Here is an 18,828-nt window from a genome sequence, read left to right on the forward strand (position 1 = left end):
GTGTTAGGACTGTATGTGGCATTCTAAGGTCTGAAGAAAAGTTGATATGTTTGAGGGTAGGATGGCTGTAGGATGAGTTGGTATAGATAAGGAGAAGTGTTATTCACATCAGGATAATATGAGGGGTATCCTTTTGATGGCATGAATTGTTGCCTATCAAAGCTCACAGCTTGAGCTTCAGTCTTTTTTTTCTTTGAGGCCTTTTTAATAGATGCTTTACCTCCTTCTAGCTTACCATTCTTGATGGCACTCTCAATAATTTCTCTTAAAATTATCATATTAATAAAATTTTTGATTGCATTCTCTATCATTTTTTCATAATAAAGAGATTTCAAAATGCTAACAAACAGCATTGTAATCTCTTTATTAGTTAGAGGGGTTGTCCTTGAAAAGCTACATCCTTTCATCTCTGGGCATATTCCTTAAAAGACTCATTTATCTTTTTTTCTATGTTCTGTAAAGACAAACGATCAAGAGTTAGATCCATAATATATCAATATTCACTAATGAAATTATGAGCTATATCGCTCCAAAAATGAATACGGGTTCTGTCCAGCTGAACATATCAACTGGCAGTAGAACTTGTAAGGTTGTCTTTAAAAATGTGCATTAATAATTTTTCATTATGAGCATGGGCTGCCATCTTTCAACAATACATGATGATATGGATTTTTAGACATTTCATACCATCATATTCTCAAATTTTGGTCTTTAAATTTTGGTAGAATGACTACATCTGGGACTAAGCATAGCCCAGCAACATCAATAGAACCATAAAATCCAATCCCTTTTACGACCTGTAATCTTTGTTCAAGCATACTAATCTTTGAATATTTCTGAAACTCCACCACCTTTGCTTTTTTTTTTTTCCTTCTCTTTCAAGTCATCTAGATCAAGAACTTGAATCGGTTCTACTGCCTTTTTAGTAAAGACAAGATTTACATAGCTATGGTAATGCCCTGAATTCGAAGCTGATGGTATTTCGGAGTATACAGGATATGTGAACTATTATGGCAGAATATCCTGTGTGGGTTAGGCTTGTTGTGGACCAAAACTTGAAGGATACAAAAGGTCGGCCACTTCTTGTGATGGGGGACCTTGTTGGTTTATATTTTTTTTCTATTCTTTTTTCCTTGTTCAGCTTATTGAGAGCATCTAAAATCTTGCTCAACTCATTCTCAATCTTTTCCTGTGCTTTTTTTAGTTTTTCAAATCTGTGAGAGTTTTCTTACTCCATTTTCTGGCTCTGGCTCTTGTGTTATATCGATGGACAGGGTTCTCGTTAGATGGAGCTATCTTTGAACCTTGAATATCATATCTTAAAATTAGTAAATTTATATGGCTATCTCATGGTTACTTTGTTAAGTGTAATAAGTGGGAATGCAATGAATGAAAATGCATGTATGCAAAGAACATTTGCCTTAAGACGGTGCTTAACTAAAAGATTTTATTTATTTCAAAAAAATTTTATTTACATTGAGTTTATCATCCTATAGTTATAACCATAAAATCGTTTGATCTGCTCATACTGGGCTCTGACTTCTTCGATGAAGTTCAATAAACGCTGCCCATGTTCTCCTACTAAGGTCACTACTTATTTCAATGCTTCTGTCTCTTCTACCATCTCTCTTGCCTTGCATACCCCTTTACAAATTTAGATCGTTACGTGCTTAATGTATTTCTGTCTTCTTAAATTCTCTCTTTTATCACACCAGACTTGGTATAATAACTTTCTATGTTCTCTAACCAATACAACAATATGGTCTTCTTATTCATTCAACTTTTGTCTCAACCTACTTAAGTAGCTATTCAACATGTTATTCTCTGTCTGTACTTGGGTATTTTTTTATTCCAATTCAGCATATTCTTGTTTCAATCTTGCATTCTCTTCAGTCAGCTCAACAATTGTTATCTCGTTGGCCCTTTCTCTCACACATAACCTCTTATGTTCTTGGTGTAGCTTTGTTAGATCTTCAACAGCTGTATCATGTTCTCTAGCAATCTTGTAAACTCTAGCTTCATGCCTTTCAGCTCTATCTTTTCACTGATCTTTTTTTTCTTGAAGCTTCTGGATTTCTTACTTTAACTTATCCTTTTCATACTCAAATTCTTTTGTTGCAAGCTCTAATTCTGATGGTGTCTCTTCAAGTTTTTCTCATATTGGTGGTTGAAAGCTTTCATAAGTGAATATTATTTTCTGTCTTCGTCTTGCTCTCCAAAGCAAATATCCTATAATGACTTTATCAGTGAATGGTCCAAGACTCACTCTATAAGGATTTTTTCATGCTTTAATCACCTTATTCATCCTCTGAAATGCTTTTGGCTCACTATAAGAAAAATTTAATTGATGAAGCCCATAGGTCATAAGAATGAACTGTTTTGCCCCAAACTATCTTCTTACTAGAAATGGCACATAACTTGTTACCCCCCATAAACCCAGAAGTGGGACTACAGTATTATCTTCACAATGATATAGCATAGGTTAATGATTCATCCATACGATCAACCACCTTACTTTGGTTTTGACCATCCCTTTTTTTTTACTTTTGTTCTGACCATCCACTTTTATAGAATTTCTTGATCGGAGTTCGATTACGAACATAAAGCTTCGAGAGAGCACCTTTTCTCCATTCAAAGTGGCTTTTCATTCATAAGTATAATAACTGTATGCAGCCTATAAAATGCCCTCCATTCTGACGATAGTAACTCAACGATCTGATAGTCTCTGTTAATATTACCGTTGAAGGGTTACAACCATTGATCACACTCTCGAAGAAATCAACCACCGCTATTTTAATATAACCCAAAACCTTTGAAAATATCACCATTCTATATATAGCCAAGGCAAATACATCTAGCCCCCGTTCTTCGTTGTCATGTTGCACTAAAAACTCATAAAAAAACTTTCAAGATAGGCAAACCTATTCTTGTTTCTTCTTTGTAAGAGAATTCACAACTTCTTTGTCTATCCCCATGAGTTGAGCCAAATCCTTACGAAATCTTGACTTGTATTTTTTAACATATATCTTATCAGGAGCCTTGAGGTGCAAACCCAACAAAGTCGAATATTCTTTGATGGTTGGTGTCATATCAACTTCATTGAAGATGAAACACCTGTATGTAGGATCTCAGAATTATGTTGTAGCTCTGATTAGTTGATCGTTGACAACTACTGTGAGAAGGTGTGCTATATACCTGTATCTCTGGCAAAATTTTTCTTGTTTAGTTGGGTTCATATTCTTTCATATATCAACCAATTCTTCTAGATTATTTTATTTGAAAAGGATAGATGTTTCTTGAGATAGGATAGAATCATAGTCGATTGGTAAACAATCCCCCACTTTAGTTACATCTTTTCTGATTGGATTTTTACTTCATTGGGTAGCTCACAAGGAGTTAATACAGATGAGGAGCAAACTAATAATTTTGTGGAGTCCATGAAAAACTTTTGTTGGAGACCGCCTTTCAAGTAAATGTTTTTTATGCAACTTTATGATATAAGCATGAACCAATGCAAAAGAATGAGAGAAAAGGTTAGTATGCCCAAAAAAAAAAATAAATAAATAAGTAAATTAAACATCACACAGAATAAGAGGAATGAACCATATGCTTTTGGTCAATTCTAAAAGGAAAGGATGATGGCTCTATCTATAGGTTAGGCACTCTTAAGGTTCACTATATGTGGTTTGAGGTTAAAGTCTAAAGGTTTCCAAATTGCTCCTTACATCATTGTCCATCACAGACTAGTAAGGCACCCTAATCCTCACCCATTACAGGCTACAAACGAAAAATATTCAATTTGAGTGAGACTATTTTGCTAGCTATTGAGAGGCATTAAACCTCACGAAAGCAATAGGTACTTTACTCTCTCTTAGAGGGACGAAGCTCAGGTATAGAGCTCATGTGATGCATATGCATATAAATGACATAATTAATAAAGTAAATAAACATGAATGAATAAAAAATCTATACAAAAGGTTCAATTTTATTAGGTCTTTTGGATAACACAAATTTATTTGCTGGCCTAACTCTCAAACGTCCCCAATAGAGTCGTCAAACTGTCATAACGTCTAGATCAGGGGATCTATCGCTAGACATTGACTTGAAGGAGTCGTCACCAATCTTTTTTATTTAGGTACGATTGGCCACCTAAGAAATCTATCCTTTTAAGGAACACCTAAGCCTAAGTGTCTCTAAAAGAATAGGTTTAGGTCTACTAATCAGAACAGGGTTCGAAAGTACGATTACGTGTGAGAAAAGTTATAGCACCCTCACAACGTCTATCGAAAGATGGTACTAGCTTAATTTTGTGTTATCCAATAAGCCTTAAAAATTTATCAAGTAATTAATTATTAAAAATTATTCTCAATTGACTCTAATACTTTTAGCAAAAAATTGAAAAAATTTCTTCACCTCAAGAGTATGCAAGGAAACTATTATTTCACTTGAAGAGGCTCTATCGTCAGATTATTTAACATTAAAAAAATTCAAAAAGAAAAAGAAATAAAATGAAAAAAAAAAGAATAATGATTCAGTTTTAGATATAAATCATTTTCTCTTCAAAAACTCATTGCTTTTGTACAAAAAAAATTGATACTTTCAATTTTTCTCAAAAAAAAACTTTTTTTAGAAAATTATTTTCAAGGAAAATTGATACTTTCAACTTTTTCTCAAAAATATTTTTTTTTGGAATTTTATTTAAAAAAATCATTTAAAAAAATAATAAAATAAAATAAGAAATACTAAATAATTCTAATCTAATCAATAAATAATAATAATAATAATAATAATAATAATAATAAATAAGAAAAAAAAACCTTTGGAATAGCTCGGCTCGACTGAGAAACGGCTCTGTTCAAGACAAAAAAGGCAACTCGAAGACGCGGCTCGGGGAAGTCAGCTTGGGTCGACTCGGCTCCAGGGATCGGTTAGCACGCGAGTTAACGAATCAAGTCGCAATCGGGTCGGGTCAGTCCAAACAAAAACACGCGGATCCTGATAACGTACTAACATTAAAACAACGTTATTTTGCACAGGTATAAAAGGCAAAGAACGGGTTTTTTCTTCAGATGCGCCTTCCCCCTTCTCTCTCTTCCCCTCAGCTTTCTCCTCCTTCTTTTTACTTGAAAAACACAACCAAAATCCAGTTGAATTTTCACCGGATTTTGGAAAATAACGTCGAAAACTTCAAAGTTGATCGAAAAACTTGTCGAAAAATTCAAGATTCGTCGAAAAATTTCATCGGATTCTAGAAATTTTTCAAAAAAAAAAAACTTCAAAAATTCTAAAAAAATTTCTCACAAATTCCTAAAGCTGTATCTAACGCACCATAACCTTTTTAGCTTTTGTTTTCTCTCTGTGTGTCTTTTTCATGTGTGTTCTGTGAATCTATTTATAGAGATTGATCATAAGAGTTTCTGATCAATCTCAATTCCCTCTTGGATTGAGATTTAATCCTTGAATCCAATCTAGACTCTATTTAAATCCCAAATTCACAGTAAAATTTCCACTTTTTGATCAAGATTCTTTAATCCCAGCCAAAATAATAATAATAATAATAATAATAATAATAATAATAATAATAGATAAATAATAAATAAATATATATACTAATAGATAAATAATAGATATTAGTTAATAATAAAAATTTATATACGTTAATAAATAAATAAAAAAATATATTAATAGATAAAAATATATATATTAATAAATAATAATAATAACAATAAATAAATAAATAATAAATAAGATACAAAATAAAAATACAAAATTAGCTTACACATTTAAACCAAGCCCAATTAATCCGAGTCTGAACCAAATTAAATATCTACAAGATATGTAAAATTGATTTCTCCACATGATTATTAAAATAATTATATCCTTTAGTTTTTTTTCCTTCTTACATAAGGGATTGAAAATAGAAGAAGTGATTACAGGGTTATTTGAATCCTAAGCTCCTTTTGATATTTTGATGTAAGCAAAATTTAATAATAAAAAAAATGAGAAATTTGTGTCTCTTCAACTTTTGATCAAATGCATTCCAACCATCAATCCTTTACGTAATCAAAAGGTGGTGGAATTAGAAAAGTAATTATCAAGGTCCAAAAATAGACATAACTAAACATGTTTACAACCATGCAATTTTGTCAAAAAGGGTTATCTGAAAGGGTTAAAGCAAAGGTGAATTTTGGTAAAAAGACGTTAGAAAAAGTAGGATTTCTTGGAATCTAGGGTTCATGTATGATTTACCCAATTTGCAAAAAGTTGGATATTGACTAACCAAACTAACTTGATTAGATTTCCCCCCTTTTTCCCACCCTGTGTATGCCATTATTTTTGTTAGAATATTTTGCTGAAATGAAGATGATTAAAATTTCGGTTGGTCTTCAATCAATTTTTATAAAAAGCCTGTTTGTGCGGAGTAATTTGTCTGATTAAAGCCTTGAGGGTGTGTGCTTTTAATATGGTTGGTGAAGGGATATTCATGCCTTGATTAGACATGATCTGAGTGCTATTTTCATAATTGAGATTGCTATTTCACATAGTGTTTTTCTTTAGCCATAGATCTAGGAAAAGGTCAACACCCAATATTTAATCCACCATTTGATTTAATAACAAATACATGTAGATGTTATAATGCATAGGATTATTTTGGATTAAAAAATTTTTAGTATCTTGGATTGAGTTAATTTGAGTTTGATACTTCAATCATTTGAATTTAAGTCGAGTTTAGATCATACAATTCAAATTATTAATTTTTAAAATCAAATTAAGTTCAACATAATTATATAAATTATTTCAAATTTGGATTAAATTAGATTTAGATTACTTTAAATTTAAATTAGACAAATTTAGATTATAAATTTTTTTAATAAATCAAATTGAATTAAATTCAAATTTGGATGAATTGAATGAATTTTTTTAGCTAAATTTAACTTTGACAACTTTATATATATCTTTTATAAACTTATCTGTGTTCTTTAATTTTCATAGTTGAATTTCAAGATCCCATTATGAAAAAGAAAGACAAAATTTTCTACTAAGACATCTCAATAGAACTTTAAAATATATTTTCAATTCAAACTTGAATATCAATATTAGAATGAGTGAAATAAAAAAAAATGAAATTAAGGTTATCTTGTCATGTTACTTAGCCAAAAAAATTAGAAAAAAAAAGAAATGAAAAAGAAAGATAACACATTTGGAACGATGTTTGGTTTATGTCCTCTAGGTTTATTTGTGGAATATAGATACAAAAATGTTGCTTTTTCAAGATGTAGAGGGTCGGGGGGTTCTAATTTTGCGACCAAGTAATTGCAATGCTGGCCATTCTAAAGAAAAAGCCACCAGAAATGGCTTTTTCTTTTCATAGTATAGGCAACAATTAAATATTTTCATTTTCTTCCCCTTTACTTTCCTTTCAAAACCTTTCTTAAAAGCTGTTACAAGTCAATTTTGAAGGATGGTCACACATGCTCTTCTTTTTTCTTATTGAAGTCAAAAAAAAAAAAAAAGATTCCGAGATACCCTTTTTGAAAGATAAATTTATGGTTTTTTTTTAATTTTAAAAATATAAGAATTAAACAAAAATAATCATACATCAATAATTTAATCAAATGCTGCAATTTATGTATAAAATGTTTCTGCATTAAATTCTTATAATCATCATATCTAATAATAATGTTAATTTTTGAATGAATAGTTATCCAAATTCATGAAAGAAAGGAAATTCTACTTATTGAATATTATATTTTAAAAATGATTGTATGAATTAATATTTTATAAAATTAATTTCCATCAATAGTCTATGCACCATCATCCTTTTACAACCATAATTTTTAGGATTTCAAGTACCAAAATAAACCATTTGATAATATAATTCAAGTACAAGGAAAGCTGAAGAAAAGAAACAAGCATCAACTAGTACCCACCGCTCTTTAACATTGAAATTAAGTAAAAAAATTACAAAAAAGGGAGTTTGCAATTTGTAATTGCTTCAAACAATCATAAGATAATGAACAATTTTTATAAGGAAAAGAAATAAAAAGAGAGGAGTCCTATACTTTAACAAAGTTGTTAACATGTAGAAAGGGGTTCATTCCCTAGCCTCAACCATGGCCCATCCATCAATCCTCTGATATCCCTTCACCACTACAATTTCTATGCAATAAAATTAAAATGAGAAAAAAAAAGGGAAAAAATAAAACAAAGATCAGGTAAAGAACTTTGGTTTAAATCTGGGTTTTCACCACAAGACAAGATAGTCCACCACCCACCTCAAATTTTTTTTAGAGAATATATAAGAATTGATTTTGGGAGAAAAGAAAGGGTGAGAAAGGAAAGGAAAGGTATGGAACATAGGAGGAAATATGGAAACAATTTTCCCACCTCCTAGTTTTTCATTTTTGTTTTGAAAAATCAAAAGATTCACACCTTTGACCTCCAAAAGCCAAAGAAACTGTTGTTACTTTTGTTCTTTTGGTTTCTTGCCACTGCAGAAAGTTGGAGTTGACAACACCATGCCTGTCCTCTAGTAGGCAAAGTATCCCACTAAGATCTTGCAACCCTTTTTACATTAGTTAATGTCTTTTTTTTTTTTTTAAACTCTCTTTTCCTTGCTCATCTTCACTTACAAAAAGTAAAAGCTGCTATGTTACTTTCTTTTTTCTTTTTTTTTTTCAGATATCAATTTTTTATCCTGCATTTCAAGAAACAAAATTTACTGTTAGAAAATGTGCAAAAAGCAAAAACCAAGCACAAAACTCAAAAGTACTAGGCAACAAAATGAAAAAGCTTTTGAAATTTGTGTTTTTTTGGGAGGGTGTGAGGTTGGTTTCTCCTTTTTTTTTTTTTTTGTCATTATCTAAGTTGCTTGACAGTTCAGACCAGTTTTAACATTATCTTGTATATTAGTTTCAAAGGCTCTAGTGTTTAACAATAAAGAGATTTGTTTAAAGCATTGACAAGTTAAACTCCCACCACAACAGTTGTTAGATATTATTACAATCTTTTAAAAGAATGATGGTACGATTGAAATAAATTAAAAAAAAAAAAAACACATAATCCACATGATCTTTTTATATGCTTAAGCTCTCAATTTATTTTATTTTTTGTTACAAAGGAGGGTTAGTGCCCTTGCAAGGAAGGGGATGACAAAATCAAATTCACACTAACATACTTTCAACCGATCTCTTAACTATTAAGTTAAAAAGAAAAAGTCAAATTTCAATAAATGCTTTCTGTCCCAAAGAACAACTCTAACTTAAGCAAAGCAAGAACAAGAACAATTGCTTCACTAAACTACAACATCAACAACAAGAAAGTATGGACAAGTTGAAATCAAACAATTCCACATATGCACGAAATCAAATATGGGAAGCAAAGCAATGGAAGAATTAAAAAGAAAACGAAATTTAAATGTAAATTACATAAATGTCTGTTTTTGTTTTAAAGATTTATGCTTGATTTTTCTTTTTTTGAGGAACGGACTTCGAATTTTATATTTATAATAAGAAATCATGCATTAATTGGTTCAATGAAAATGAACTAAAAAAGGGTAAGAGGGCGAAAGAATTTAGCTTTTCAAACATAAGATGATCACAATTTACAAAGAGCGACCTTTTTCCGGACGATGGACAGATGATTTTGATATTCTAATATGGAATGAGAGGTAGACAGACAACATTGAGAGTACGAGTCCTTTTAAAATGACTAACTTGTCCCTCTAAAATGACTATATTAACCTCTAACTCTTTCAAGTTTTAGTGTCGGTAGATAGACAACATTGAGAGCTGTCTTCCCCACACGGGCCACATCACAGTTTCCTCTTGTGCTTTTCTCTTCCCCTTTTTATTTTATTTATTTTTGGATTTCATTTTTCATTCAAATTTCATGTTAGAAGAATAGCAACAAACAATAACCAGTTGTCAAGTGCTTTGAATCATACAAAGGAAATGACAATTCAAGCCTACAAGCACATCACATTTGAAAATTTTCTAGGGATTAATACTTGGAAAAGTATGCATTTACTAGAAACAACCATACTTGGAAAAGTATGCTCGGAAAATTTTCAATAATGCATGGTCCACAAACATTAAATAATTACATGAAAATTGAAAAATTAAAATACTTGTAGTAGCATGGAAAGGAAAGGCATACCTCTTTTTTTTTTTGGCCTTTGGAATCGGTACAAATTTTGTTGAGAATTCTAGTTGGTTTTTGGGGTTGCTTGCTTGAAAGCAACAGTGGGAGCAATTCTACAACTCCTCCTCTGATGTTCCAGCACAAGTTCTCCAGCAAACCAATCTAACTTCTCAAAATTACTTTGTTCTGCAATCTTTTTACCTCCAAACAGGACTGATTCAACGTTTTTCTGCTTCAGCATTTCCTCAGCTATTCCTATCAGCATCTTTACATTGCTGGGGCTGGGGTCTGTATCTACATTAGCGCCACACCGACCTAAACTGGTCCCATTTGCCTGTCACACCAAAATTGATTGGAAAAAAAGAAAATAATGATCGAAAGAAATAGTAGCGATTTCATGATTTTCAATATCATAAAAAGAAAAACAGATATTGAACATTCACCAAACATATTAAATTAATCAAAAGGTCCCAGAAATCATGGACCATGCAGTTTTTTTAGCTTTCCAAACAAACAATTAAGGTTGCAATAGAGCAAATTAAATTGTCAATGAAACTGACCAGAAGGACAGGCAAAAGAAAATCAAGGAACCAAATTATTATGCAAATTATTATGTGGAGTCCATTTTTGCTTCATTTCATTATATACTTGGCCAAACCCCTTTTAGTGGGTTCATTAAAATGGCACCTAACCTGATTGTTTTTCCCACTTTCACTAGTCAACTGAAAACTATCATGTAAAGCTAGTAAATGGATACAGAAGCGGGCAAAAGAAAAAAAAAAAAAAAAACCACTAAATTTCTTATGCTCCATTTAGGAGCTTGGTGAAAATGTTCTTTGAAAGGTCCAATCATAAAACGAATCTTCCAATACGATGAAAGGAGCCCACTAATCTCCCAAATGGAGCCTTATTAGTCCGTTGAACAGACCACAATCCAAACTACAAGAACCTTCCTCCCCAGTCCTTTTTCTTTTTTTCTTTTTCTTTCCATTGGAGTGTAGTGTAGATGCAGAATGGAAATATTAGAGACCAGGTCCTGGCATATTTAAATAACACAGAAAAGTATTACCATAATCATCCTAATAATAAAAGCTAAGCTAATTATAGAAGGCATGTTTTCCCTCTTTACCTAATTCAGGGACATGAATCATGAATGGCATTTTCTGATTCACTCAATGATGTCCCACACTCTTAACCAAAGCTTTGCTCTAAAAAATAAACAAGGCAAGATATCCCCCACAGCATCAAATGAAAGTTTTAAAAGTCTTAAAAACATTCCCAGGCCATATGAAATCAACCAAATCCCAAAAAAACAAAGCTTTTCTCATGAATTGAATTATGCAAAAGAATTCTCTTTGACCAAAAGAATTTCTATTTGTAAAGCAAAATTTTGAAAGCGTTTTTCTCTTACACAATTCACCAGCTTTAGGGTCTCAATTCAAAGAATAACTGACATTTTAGACCAAAAAACAAGTCTTGAAAGCGAGTTGAAGCAAGCAATGGTCTTGGGTTGAGCCAACCAAAAACCCTTAATCTAGGAGTTTGCTAAAGGAGCTGCTGCCCCAAAACCATCACGTGCCACCCGTCACCACCATGCCTGCCTGAGGCCGAGGTCTCCAATTTTACCCATTGCTCAAAACTAAGCATAGATTTCAATACTAGTGCTTCATGTCCTCAACCATAACTTACTAAAACAGGGAAAAGAAAAAGGACAATATGGAAAAACACAAGGATTAATGACCCCATTTCCGAGGTCAGAAACAAACGCTACCAACATTTGAACCACTTATTCAAGAATTCCAATGTGCAAAAGACAAGACCCTTAACTCCTACCAGCTTGGCTTCCATTGTCCCTTGTGCATTTGCAATGACAAAAACCCCATCAAAATCATCTCAAAAACAGAATTTGCTAAAGACAATCACAAATGTTTCAACTGTCTAGTCTATCATCAGAATCTTATATACTAAACTTGCATATAAAAAAGAAATATCAAACATGTTTTGTGTCCTCGAAATATACCTGAATTCTTACATAATTACTGCTTCTGCATTGTCCAAACGCCATGGCTACGGCTTGGTCCACCGAATCGGCCGAACCATCACCGGATATTCGAGCCATTGGTTTGGCCCAATCCTTGACCCTCCAATTCTTGACTTGTTCATATTCATAGCTAATCTCAAGTAGCTGACCGGTCCCCAATGACAGCACCAACAAATCTTCAACCCCTCTAACAAAAGGAAACTCCTGTTTGTTATGCAACACGTGCGTAATTGCTGCAGCCGTTGGGTTGCTCATAGCCAACCCACCATCAACCGCCACACAGGTGGTTTGACCGTCGATAGACCGCATCAAAACCGGTTCGAATAATCCCGGTTCAGCCGATGTGGCCCGACAAACTTCCCATAATGGAAAATCGAAACTATCTGTCTCCAAGGCATCCGCCCTGGAAAACAAAAACGGCGCAGTGCTAGAAAGATCATAACACGGAATCAAAACCGGTTTTAGAGTATCTTTCAACGTCAAACTCCTTCCATCCGCCGTGAATACGTCCTTCACCGCCTTCTCCAAACCGGTTGAACTCGACCCCGTCGAACCGTTTTTCAAAATCTTCTTCAAAATACCGCTGTTTTTACCCGAACCGAACCTGTATATCCTCCTTCCATTATCAGCAAGGAACCGCCACGTCTCCTCGGCGGTAAAAATTGGGCGGTTGTTATCTTTGGTGGCGAAAAGCATGGCGGTGAAGATACCACCAACGCCGGAACCGGCGGCGACGTCAAAAAAATCAGCAATTCGAGCATTTGGATTACCTGACTTGGATTTCAAGGCGTGTTCAAGATAAGCCAAAGCTTTCCCACAGAGAATCCCTCTCATACCACCGCTATCAATACTCAAAATACAGATTTTACCCCTCTGGTTCTTGATAGCTGACAGGGAATTCTCATCACCCGGCTGAAGCAACGGCTCAACTTTCGGTTCAGGAGCTGGAGAGATCGGTTTGGGAATCCATAGCTTCTGATGATCATCGTACCCAAACAAAAATTTACTTTCCAGAATCGAAAAGATTTCGTAACTCAACTTATCTGTGTCGATGCTCGGTTCTTGCATCTCTGATGAAGTATTCGACGACATTATCAAACACCAATAACCAAAAAAAAAAGAAAGAAAATCTCTCTTCTTTTCAGGAAGAGAAAATTCTTTGCCTACTCTAAACTGCGTTTCAGTTATCGTTTTTCTACAACCCACATGAAAATTTTTCTGCCAAATAGGAATTTGATGAGTTTAGCTTCAAAATAATAACAAATAATAACATTAAATGAAGATTTTCCAAAGTTAGTAGTATCACCTTATTTGACAAGAATGTTCAACCAACATACATCAGCTTCTAAAATGGAAAATCACTCCCCATTCCTCGATCATTATCATCATAAATAAAGAAAAAAATAACTCCAAATTCTTCTTCAAATTCACGCCTTTGCCTTCTAGTTTGGAAATTTCTATCTATCTATTTCCTTAACGTTTCAAAGAAAACCAAAAACACTTCAAATTAAAGGCCAAAACCCCAGAAGAAGACAAAGAAAAGAACCCAGAAGCGAGAAAGGAAGGAGGCAAAGGCAAGAACAACAGCAGGAGTTTGCTTTCAGAGGATGTCTGTTTCTTTTAGCCTTTTAAACAAAACCCACAATGGAAAACCATTTTTTCCATTTTAAACTTTTTTTATATATATAACCGCATTTACCGTTTCAAAAATCGCCAATCAGTAACCAACGTTGTTATTATTTGTTGGTTTCTGATCCGACGATAGAGATTGTTTCATTACTATTGGTCCGTGATCAACGGTCAAAATAAGTAAAAAAAATTCTCCTTTTGTAGTTTTTTTCTTATTTTTATTTTTAATCTCCCGCGCTTGTCGTTAACCGCGTGGGGCCAAGGCGCCACCACCGTCGGCGAAAGAATGGAGGAGCACCACTAATCGTGGCCAAAAGTATTTAACTTTTTTGTGGACAAACCTGTCCTTTTGGGTAAAAAAGTGGGTTTAATTTAGGATGAAAAATGTGGGGTCAATTTTGAAGGCTGTGACAATGGCCAGCGGGGGTAAAGTGTTTAATGTTTAACTGTTTCACTGTATGGTGAAAATGAGGGTATTGAATTGGCGAAAATAATGGATAAGATTATAACTGTGGGGACAAGTCGGCCAACAAATTGACTAAACTTGTTGTAAATAGTACTATTTTTTTCCTATTTATTAATTTGACCGTTTTATTGTGGTACTAATTGAATGGGTACGTTACAAGAGAAAAACAGCACTTCCAAGCTTAAAAAAAAAAATTTTAATATCTTATTTTAATTAAATTGAAGTTACATGTTTTAATATCATTTTAACTATAAATAATGTTGTACAAATGTTATGCATACATAAATAAATGAAATTTAAAAAGGTAACGATTCACTTCATAATTATAATAAAAAAAAAGTAAAATACATGGTTTTATTTTTACAATTATCATTTAATTATTAATTTTTGTTTGATTGCTTAAATTTGAGTAAAATTTTTTTTTTATCATTCACCTGATTAATCTTTAATAACATAGATTGCACGACACTATATTATTTTTTATATCAACTCTCAAAATGTCACATGACAGATAATATGACGTATCAATATGAAATTTTAATTTTAACATCTTTGGGTCAATTTTCTTTTAAAAAATGTGACAAAATTGCCGGCTTAACCTTGCTCCCTCCCATAAATCCCAAAAATCTATCAACAAATTTGATTAAAAAATAAATAATTAGGTTTCTATCACTTATAGAACAGAATAATTTTTTTTAATTTTATTTTCAAAATCGAAATGATTTGGAAACTCAAAAAATTAAAATAAGAATAGAAAATATGGGTTTCTTTTTTTTTTAATTTCTATTAAATTAATGCAAGTTACAGAAGGGCTTATCGGGGCTACAAAGGAATTTGTAATGAAAGCCAAGAACAAAATTTACTCAGACGTGGAACAGTAAAGAATTTTTTGGTTTTTTTGTTAGAGAGGGACTATTCATGACGTGAAGTCCTCTTCAATTCTCTAATTTTATTTCTTTTAGACCAAAAAAAAAAAAAATCCTTTTGACATTTTCCAATATTCCTTTCAATTTAGCCATGTGTATAAGCCTTGACTGTACTTTCAATCACCTTTCATCTAAAGTTATAAAAACAAATCTTGAATAATCAAAAGGGTTTAATTTAGATAATTGAAAGGAGCTTTTGTGGTCTATCTTTTGCTATCAATTATGTTCTAACTTATTTAGAATAATTGGATTTGTGTTTTTTTTTTTTCAATCTTTATAAAACAATATCTAACTTGAAATATTTCTTTTATAGAATATATAGTTAGATTTCAAACCTTTCATACTTGACTTAATAATTGTTATTTCTGAAATAAATAAATTACTTTTATGTTTTCTAAATTTGAAATGAATATTATTTTGAAGTTAAATTTTAAAAAATAAAATATTAATTTTTATATTTTGATGATCGTAACAAAATTATTCTTCTACAAACTAAATAGTTAGTATAAGCATTGCAAAAGGAATTAGAAAATAAAATAATAGATTGATAATATTATAAGTTTAAGATGAAAAGATAAAATAATTATACGAAAGAAATAAAAGTTTTATAAATTTTATTTTCTTAATATATTTTGTAGGGATGTTAAATCTTATATATTTTTATTGTTATTTTTGTAATGCTAATTTTTAGATTAGTTAATATTTTTTTCTTTTTTAAGAAAAAAGTTTTTAAGTTATAATTAGATTTATCCATAAATTGAGTTGTCAATCAGATTTACAAGTAAAGTTCAACTTGAATTAACTTTTGGACATGATTTTTAAAGTCTAGGTTTAACTTGATCAAATTATTATTTTATTAATAAAATATTTTTATTTAATTTGTATTTTAAAATATATTTTAAAATGTTAAATATGAATATAAAAGATTTTTAATATTTTAAATTTTAATAGTAAATAGGCTTATTTAGGTTTATAATAGATGAGTGAAATTGAGCTTTAAGTGAGACTTTAAAAGTGTTATTCAAGTTTGGCTTGGTTTATGAAAATATGTAGTTGCAATTCAAATAATTAAATTTATTATTTTTTATTAATTAGTGATAGTATTAAATTTATAATATTTCATTGAAAATTTATACTAATATTTTATAACTAAAAAGACATGGTTTTTAAAGAAATATTTTATCTTGACTAAATATTGTAAAATAAATGACAAATACATGATGAAATATTTTATGATAATGTACAATCTAATTTTATATTTTAAACAAACAACAAATATATTTGAAAAAAAATAGATTATTTTCATTTTTAAGATATAAACTTCTATTTTCTATCCTAAAACCAAAACCCAAAAAATATTTACTAACAAAATTAAAGGTAAAAAAATAATTTTATTTTTTATGTAATCATCAAAATTACTAATATTTTCTTCTTAGTAAATATTTTAATATTTAATAAATTTATTGAATATAAAAATATATTGAAAATATTAATATTTTTTAAAATATTTTAATATTTAATAATTTCTCTTAAACATAATGCAAATTGATGGATCTACAAATTTAAATACTCAAAATATCAACCAATCTTGACTATATTAAATCCATGAACACAAGTGTCATGATCAAAAATTTTTCTATAATCAAATCATGAAATTATCTTAAAAATTTGGAAAGCAAGAAAGGAACAAAGGATCCATTATTCTTGATAAAGAAGTGGATGACAAAGCCAAGTTCCACATTTCTTTCAAGCAACAAATTAGCGTTCTTATCCTTAATATTATCAATAAGATGCATTTTCCATTGCTAGAATGTTGTGTGGCCTATGCTTTTCTCCACTAGCTTTATTGGTCCCAAGCTTAGTGCTAATGATGAAGACATTTACTGAGAATGGCCTCATAATCTTGGCTTCTCCGAAGATTTAACAACTTTTTTCCTTATTTTTCGACATCTATTTCCATTAAAAATTGAAAGGTTAATATGACTTTTATTTCAAAGTCTTAAATTATTATTATTATTATTATTATCTTATACATTAATAATGAAATGTTTTTAAAAAAAGTTTGACCCATTTTCACTTGTTAATTTTCTTATTTGCCGTTAAAGTGAATATATGAAAATTTCGTATATTTATAGAATTTAATTATACTATTCCTAATAAAATTGTCACATCATAATTTTTATTTTTCATGTTTATTATTGATAAATTTATGAAAAAAATATATTTTAAAAATTTTGAATGAAATGGTTTCTAAATGTTTTATAAAATTTAATTAATTAAAATAATAGAAGTCAAAGTAAGAAAATTTGATAGAAAAAACAAGGAACAAATGGAGTATATATATAGTTCGTATTTTTTTCTAACTTTATATGATATCCTCTTTCACATTAGTAGCTAAAAATGTAGCTTTTAACCTGTTAATTTCCACTTTCTTTGGCTTTACCATCCTCAAAATGATTCACATTTTAGGAATTTCATTGGTGCATATAAAATTTCTTCTTGGTTTTTGGTCTTTGATCGCTAATAACTTGGAAGACAAAAGGCATTTTTGCCACTAATCAAGGCTAGTGGTCTCTCTAACCATGATTAGAATAAGTGGGATTTATCAAAATCACAAGTGACAAAAGTCATTGCTTTGTAGGAAAAATTAAAATAAAAAGCTCCATTAAACTTTTATTGGAATATTATACTAGTTGACACCAACTAGGCACTAAATTTAACTTTATGCTGGTTCCTAACAAATGAAATTTTATTTAATTTTATACAAAATTATAATATGAGGTTACAACAAACAATAACAACATATTAAGTATTATATCCCATATTCTAAAATTAATTATATGAAAAAACAAATAAAAAATAAGTTAAATTATAGTTTAAATCTTTTTGTGTTATTCATTTTTATCAAGAATCATCTTTTCATATAATTTTTTAACCATCATATCATTTTAAAAATATTAAATATCTTATTTTAAAAATAATTATATAAATTAACTGAATTAAACTTTGGATGCAACATATAAAATTTTATTATACTTATGATTTTTATATATTTGTCTATCCATTTTTTACAATCTTAGTATTTGTCAATTTCAACAACAAAAAATCCAAATAATTTTTTATTATTTTCAAATTAAAAACATAATTTCAGTTTCAATTCAAGATCATTCTGACTTTTTAATCCAATAATTGGTGTTTCTGATTTTAGTTTAATGGCTTACAAGATTCTATACGAACAATTTACTAATATCTCTTTGGCCATGTATTTCAATTGATATCAAAACGCCAAAGATTTTGGTTCTCTGCTAGTTTTGATCTCATGGTGCAACCAAACATTTAGCTCAACTTTGGTTAGAAGAATCACATTCGAGTCCCATTACAAAAGCCACACTGAAACAGCTGTGATGATGTATGCAGGAGTGGGGGGAGTGTTAAAGGCATTTATTGAGGCAGGGGATGGGATGGAGGAGAGGAGTCAGCTAGTCCAGCTGCTAAGAGACTTGAGTTTCATGGTCAAGGGGACAGCAAAAACAAGCCTCAAGAAAGTATGGAAGAGTAAAAAATAGCCTCCCTTGGCTTCTTCTTGATGTTTCTTCTGTCTCTTTTTTTGTCACAATCTTTTC

General features: G+C 30.7%; 1 protein-coding gene across 1 annotated transcript; it reads right to left on the reverse strand.

Annotated features, from left to right (window-relative positions):
* Positions 1-7,897: 7,897 nt before the first annotated feature.
* On the reverse strand, positions 7,898-13,838 carry LOC111310305 (patatin-like protein 6). The gene is made up of 4 exons (XM_022909621.2): positions 13,491-13,838; positions 12,164-13,402; positions 10,159-10,477; positions 7,898-8,698 (listed from the first exon to the last, which is right to left on the reverse strand). Exons 2-3 carry the CDS (start codon positions 13,274-13,276, stop codon positions 10,208-10,210), a joined length of 1,383 nt encoding a protein of 460 aa, XP_022765356.1. The 5' UTR covers positions 13,277-13,402; positions 13,491-13,838; the 3' UTR covers positions 7,898-8,698; positions 10,159-10,207.
* Positions 13,839-18,828: the final 4,990 nt, after the last annotated feature.

This window comes from Durio zibethinus, chromosome 19 (assembly GCF_047325235.1).
Source record: "Durio zibethinus cultivar Kanyao isolate XHJ-2024 chromosome 19, ASM4732523v1, whole genome shotgun sequence".
Lineage (NCBI taxonomy): Eukaryota > Viridiplantae > Streptophyta > Magnoliopsida > Malvales > Malvaceae > Durio > Durio zibethinus.